Genomic DNA, 6,318 nt, shown 5'->3' on the forward strand with positions numbered 1-6,318 from the left:
AATAAAAACACAATATTCATATTATGATTTGCATGGTCATATTTTATGGCAATTACTAAAAGTTTAATTCTTACTGCAAAATTATGTTGTGTGTTTTTTGCGTTCATTAGCAAAACCTATGTTCTCCCTAGAAATTTTTGCATTCACTCACAAAAACATTCAAATAAAATATTTCCTAATATATATAATGTATACCAGTTTACCATTATCAGTTTTGCGAGCTCATGCAATGCTTATATGTGAGAGAAAGCAAAAGCACAGCAATATAACGCTAACACCGTTTTCCTTAGAGTTCACGTAAACAATAAAAATAAAAAATGACCAGAAGAATGACATCTCTTGCATGAGATACATCTTAAATCTTTATTGTAATATTTCTTTCGATCTCTGACTGAAACTACAGTCATCATTAAGACTTGCGTCAGTTTTCGTATTAGCGGCAGAAGAGTTTTATAAGAAAAATACAGATGTTTGAACTCAACTTTGTATACACAGAGAGAATAATACTTCATTGCTGAACTACCGAAGTAAAGGAAGCTTTAGAAAAAAGAGCACATAGAAAAACAGAGTCATTTAGAGTTATGTACAGTTTTAGGGCTTGAGCTTTACAATGTTTTCGACGCCTGTGTGAAAGGAAACGGTTTGTGGGATTTTACACGGCGGTTAAACCGAATCGCGATATCGGGGCGAAACGGTGTGACTCCCTGAAGTGTGAAGGAAAAGAATGAACGAAACGAAGAAAGTGAAACTCCCTCGGTGCCCCTGATGAGAAATTACAATCGTGGTCAGTATCTTTCCGATTAAAATGACGTGAAAGTGATGTCACACACGACAATGGCGTCATGAATCGGAAAAAAAAAACTGTGACATCACTGCATTCAACAGCTCTACATTCACGTCCTTTTGACATTAAACGAGGGAAATCGGCTACAAAAGCTATTAATTAAATCGCTAGCGAGAGGCCATTTAACGCGAACGAGCACGCACGCGCACACGCACACGCACACCGCGAGGAACAACTCGAAAAGACGGAGGAGAGCGGCGGATGAAAGGAAAGAGACGACGTTTGTAAACGGGTTAGAATTCTGGCTTCTCATTGGCCGGCGTGACGTCCGCCGCGAGCTGTGCGTCAATTTGAAACAAACGTAACTGTTTAAAGAAACAGTGCACCCAAAACGACATTTCCGTCATCGTTTAGTCAAATCGTTCCGAACCTCTTGAACACACAGCGTTGCCGTTAAGTCATATGCTTCGTGTCAAAAACGAAATGCTGAAATTCCCGCCTTCCAATCTCATTTGCATTTACCGACCTAGGCAGGTTTGGCGCCACATTGAATCAAACAAACAACGCGAGGGATAGCGTTTTTTTCACTCGCAGCTTCATTTTAATTTTTTAAGTGAAACATGGCACTACCTCGAGTAAGCTCAGGTTTTAAAATCAGCAAAAATATTGCAAACTGGCAGGTTGGATTATGCTATTAAGAAGAAACTATTTGTTGCAATGCAGCGCGGTCCATATCACGCAAGTCTTAAAGACTATCCGTGTCAGTTTTGGTTTGTAGAAGCTATTATACAGAATCAGGATAGTTGTAGTATAGTGCACAAGTTGTATGGACAAATTTTGTGATGCTTTGTTGAAGCCTCAGTCTTCATTCACTTCCAGTGGATGGAAAGACACCTAGTTTTCTGTTCCTAGAAGCATCAGAATAAAGTTTTGGAAAGATACGAGTAAATGTTGTAAATGCTGACAATTATTGGGATAAACATTGTTTTGGTATGAACGTCTGTTTCCACCAAGGAATAAAAAAAAAAAAAAAAATATATATATATATATATATATATATATATATATATATATATATATATATATATATATATATATATATATATATATTTCCGTCTAACACAAATCTATTTTTAGTACAAAGTCACTTTTTTTGTCTGAAAAAAATGGTAAATTAATGCCAACTGAGAATAAAAAATTAAAAAAAAATAAAATAAAAAGTTTAGAATTGCAAGGTGTAAGTTGGCAATTACGTGTTTACAACTTGGATCTTATGACAGATAAATAAATCATAATTATGAGAACGAAAATGTTACAATTACCTTTTTTTGGACAGAATTGACTGACAATCGTAGGAAAAAACGGCAGAATTGTAAGTTAAAAAGTTGCAATTGCTTTTTTACACTTTTTATCCCGAGGCAGACACAAACTTCCATACCACAATTTGTCCCTAAACCACAAAGAACCGATAATTAGTGCTATAAATAGTGTTTTACACCTGAACACTACTGTTTTAACAGAATGTTTCATTAGAAATCGCTCCATGGATTTTATGCTACACTTGATGTCCCTCGACGACCTGACCTGAACCTGTCCATCTCTTTGAATTCTATCTTCTCTTCACTTCACCGTTAAGGTTGCAGTGACATTTTTAGAGGGAAAATGAAGTTTGAACGGGAGCGTTCCATCGTTACTATGGAACACTCGTTTCCATGGTAACGTGAGTGCTGGTTGCTACGACCGGTGGTAGCGTTCGAATTCACGAAGGGTAAAATGGATAAACAAGAACGATGGCTGAAGAAGAAACAGGATATGATTAAGGAATGCTTCCTGTGTTTGAGTGGTACTTCTGGATAGAGAGAATACAAAATATCAGCCATACACACACACACACACACACACACACACACAAAGAAAGAGTGCAAATATTGTGCTTTTAGAAGTACCTTGAGTTCATGTTTGCTCAAATCCAGGTCATCACACCTCTTAAGAGACAAAAAACGTCCGATTCATAAAATCAAGGAGCATCCCTACGACACACATATTCACATACACCGTGCTGAAGTGTCCGTGTTTGGCAGACTCCACAGCTGAAGGACGAGAGAGTTAGACGGGTCGGTGATCCATGATCTCTGTTGGCGGAGTGTGGGCGGTGCCTTCGGAAACAGCCAATCAGCGCGGAGAGAATCCCGCTGCTACACTGCTGCCCACCAACTGCGTCATGTCCCAGATCTGCACAGAATTCATCACAATCAGAACACGCCAAATCATCATGAATAAACAAATTCATCTAGAGTTTATTAACACATTTGATCTCATTATGCTAAAGGAAATATATATCCCTTACTGCATATGCAACAGAAGTATTATTTAGGTATTATTTATAAATGATTACAGCATATATATATATATATATATATATTTTTTTATATATATTTTATATTTCCAGCTTTCACTTTAATTTGAGCAATTTTATTATGTGCTTTTGCCATTTTTATAATTTATTTTGTCGTATTTTTAAATACTTTTATATACCTGCATTCACTTTTATTTTTGTTTTAGTACTTCAGCTTGTTTCAGTTAGTTGCCATGGCAAGATTTTCATTTCCGCTTTTTGTCTAATATTAACATTTCACTGTAATGTCTTACTAGCAAATATTATAGTGTTTATTCATATTTTTGATAATATTATTTTACAATAAAATGTAGCTTTTTATTTTTTAAATAATCTATATGGCTTAGATCGAACTATTTTAAATTCACTTTTTGCATTTTCAGTACTTACTTTTTTTTCAGTTAGCTGCCATTACAGCATTTTTAATTTCCATTTAAACTCAATTTGAATTTGAGTGTGTATGATTATATATATTATATATATATCATTTTTTCAGATTATATATATTTTTTTATTATAAATCACCTTTTAAAAATCTATTTGATTTGAACTGTGTGACAAAGTGATTAACCATTTATTTAAGCAAATCATATCCGATATTGTTAAAAAAAAAAAAAATCACTTGCAGCGAATTGTAGGTTATGATGATCCATGCAGTATGATCTATTTATATACTAAACTGTGAAATGTAGTAAGTAATTGAAATAAAAAAAAAAATCGAAATAGTACACTGCATACTGCAAAAATAACACCGATCCTATGATGAAATTGCATTTACAGTCACTGTAACAAGAACATGAGAGATCGAGACCTTAACAACTCGATCGCTGCCACAGGTGACCATCAGTCCTCGGCTCGGATCCATGTCCATGTGAGAGACATTATGTTTCCCTTCATGAAACGTAGCCAAAGGAGTCCGACTGTAACGCAGGAATAAGTAAACCCATCTGGTGCATTAACACAGAATGAGACAGAAAAACAGGCAAAAGAACTCACTCTTCTTCTTTGATTGTGTCGTAGCAGTCGTCACACATGCGCACCTGGAACTCGAAGCCCATGATGGGGTACGTGGAGCGTTTAGAACTACACTTCCCACAGATCGCCTTTCCACACTTCCTGCAGTGATGCTGAGGACAGGAAATGACACGGGCATGACATCATGAGGCGCTACGCTACAATATATTTCAAGTTTTTCTAAAAAAAACAAATGCATTCTTCCAACCAGTTTTTTTTTAATCATATAAAATTCGGAGAAATGTAGCATTGCATCACTGTCTCGGCGATCGATGCTCTGCAGTGAATGGGTGCCGTCAGAATGAGAGTCCCTCAACATTTTTCAAACTCATCCGCATCTCGAAAGGCCTGATGGGGAGTTCATTTTCAGCAGACTTTAACGGTTTGGCTGAACTGTTCCTTTAAGACCACTCACAAACGCAAGCTAAAACAAGGCCAAAATCTCAGTAGGACAAATCTTCACATGTTTAACTCGGTACCTGTCGGAGGCCCAGGGTCTTGGTGTCCCACATCTGCTTTATGTTCCAAAAAAACGGCTGTCCGCATTTCTGACAGGAATCGCTGTCCAGCCACTGAGGAGCCTGACAGAAAGAAAAAGTTTCAGAAAGAGAGATAACGTGCGTCTCCTCGACATTTCGAGTATGAGTCGCTTTCCGGTCGCCATAGAGATGGATGTGACTTCGATGACTGATGCAGGGGTTGCCATGGCGATGGCCAGAAAGTTCACCGCTGCTTCTTGATTAGACAATTTGGCCATGGGCTGTGTGTGTGTGTGTGTGTGTGTGTGACAGAAGACATCCAGCAAGTCTTTCTACATTAGCTTTACTCCATTAGTACTTATAAATAACTAATAATTATTCCGCACCTCTTCTCGTGTTGTCTCCATGTTCCAGACTGTTATCCCTCCATCGGCAGAGCAGGACACGAGCTGATGGGTCAGCGGCAGATACCGCAGCGCCTGGACCTTCTCACTAAGACACACAGACACAAACAAACACCATATATGCGCAAACTTTTAGGGTCCAAAGATGTTTCTGATGCGTTTGAATGAAGTCTCTTTTGCATTCGCACGATCAGAAAACACAGTAAAAGCAGTAATACTGTGGAAAGTTCTCCTGAAATCATTTCTACGTGAACGTATTGTAAAATGTAATTTATTTCTTTGGTCGAATTAGGGCTGAACAATTCAATGAATTTCTAATCGCAATTAAAAGAACTGATTCGAATCATTCGAAGCAGCAGTTTATTACATGTTTATTACATGTTAGGATTTGTGCATCGTTTCAATTGTTGCTTTAGTATAGCATTAAATAAGTAAAAATATGCGAATATTATAAAGAATTCACATCTGAGGCTTAATACTCTAGAAAAGAGTTGTTTTTTAGTTGTTTTTAGCTTCAAGCAATGATACAAATATTATTCAAATCAATATTTTTTTTGATGATCATAATTAATAATCGCAATTACAATTTCAAAGTAATAATAGTATGACTTGATTTATAGACATTTTTATTTTATTAAAATTATTTTCTTAAAATATGATTTTATTTAGACATTTTATTTTTATCAATTGCACCCCAGCCCTAGATTGCATATAAATGTTCAGCTTCATTTCTGATTTGTATTTTGGAGTATTATCAATGCTGAAAACAGCGGGGATGCTTCATATTTTTTGTGGAATTTTTTTGATGAACGTAATGTTCGCAAGAACAGCATTCGTGCGAAATCTTTCGAAACATTACAAATGACTTTACTCTCACTTTCGATCAAATTAACGCGTTTCACCTCAATAGAAATATTAATTAAACGACGCCAAACATTTACGTCACTCCTTACATAAACACAATAATCCAAACTCAAATAAATACTTATTTACTTATTTATCAAATAAATACACATTTAATTATTAACTTATTTGGTAATCGTCTAAAACAAATGTAAAGTCAAATGGTGAATATTGCTTCACTTGCATCAAGTAATTTTATTTTACGGTTAGGACTGGTTGAGTGTGTTATTATCTCTTACATCGATACTTTCGACTGTGAGCCGAGACACGCCAGAACCGGTCTGTTTTGGAACAACACACGCTCGTTGTAATAAAAACAGCGTGTCATGACAATCATTC

At 36.2% G+C, this 6,318-nt stretch overlaps 1 protein-coding gene across 2 annotated transcripts in view; it reads right to left on the minus strand.

The window, feature by feature from the left end:
* Positions 1–344: 344 nt before the first annotated feature.
* wdfy1 (WD repeat and FYVE domain containing 1) overlaps positions 345–6,318 on the minus strand; it is a 13,460-nt gene continuing 7,486 nt past the window's right edge. Inside the window, exons 8-13 of one of the 2 annotated variants that reach the window (XR_006252645.1) lie at positions 5,059–5,164; positions 4,673–4,774; positions 4,176–4,306; positions 3,991–4,099; positions 2,731–3,016; positions 345–1,692 (exon numbers count right to left, since the gene is read on the minus strand). Coding sequence is in view for 1 of the 2 variants with exons in the window: in XM_043258741.1 (XP_043114676.1) it covers positions 2,957–3,016; positions 3,991–4,099; positions 4,176–4,306; positions 4,673–4,774; positions 5,059–5,164 (508 nt within the window). In the remaining variant the exon portion in view is untranslated. Of the gene's footprint in view, positions 1,693–2,715; positions 3,017–3,990; positions 4,100–4,175; positions 4,307–4,672; positions 4,775–5,058; positions 5,165–6,318 lie in introns of those variants that run through there. The other variant, XM_043258741.1, reaches the window with a different exon arrangement.

This window comes from Puntigrus tetrazona, chromosome 15, assembly GCF_018831695.1.
Source record: "Puntigrus tetrazona isolate hp1 chromosome 15, ASM1883169v1, whole genome shotgun sequence".
Lineage (NCBI taxonomy): Eukaryota > Metazoa > Chordata > Actinopteri > Cypriniformes > Cyprinidae > Puntigrus > Puntigrus tetrazona.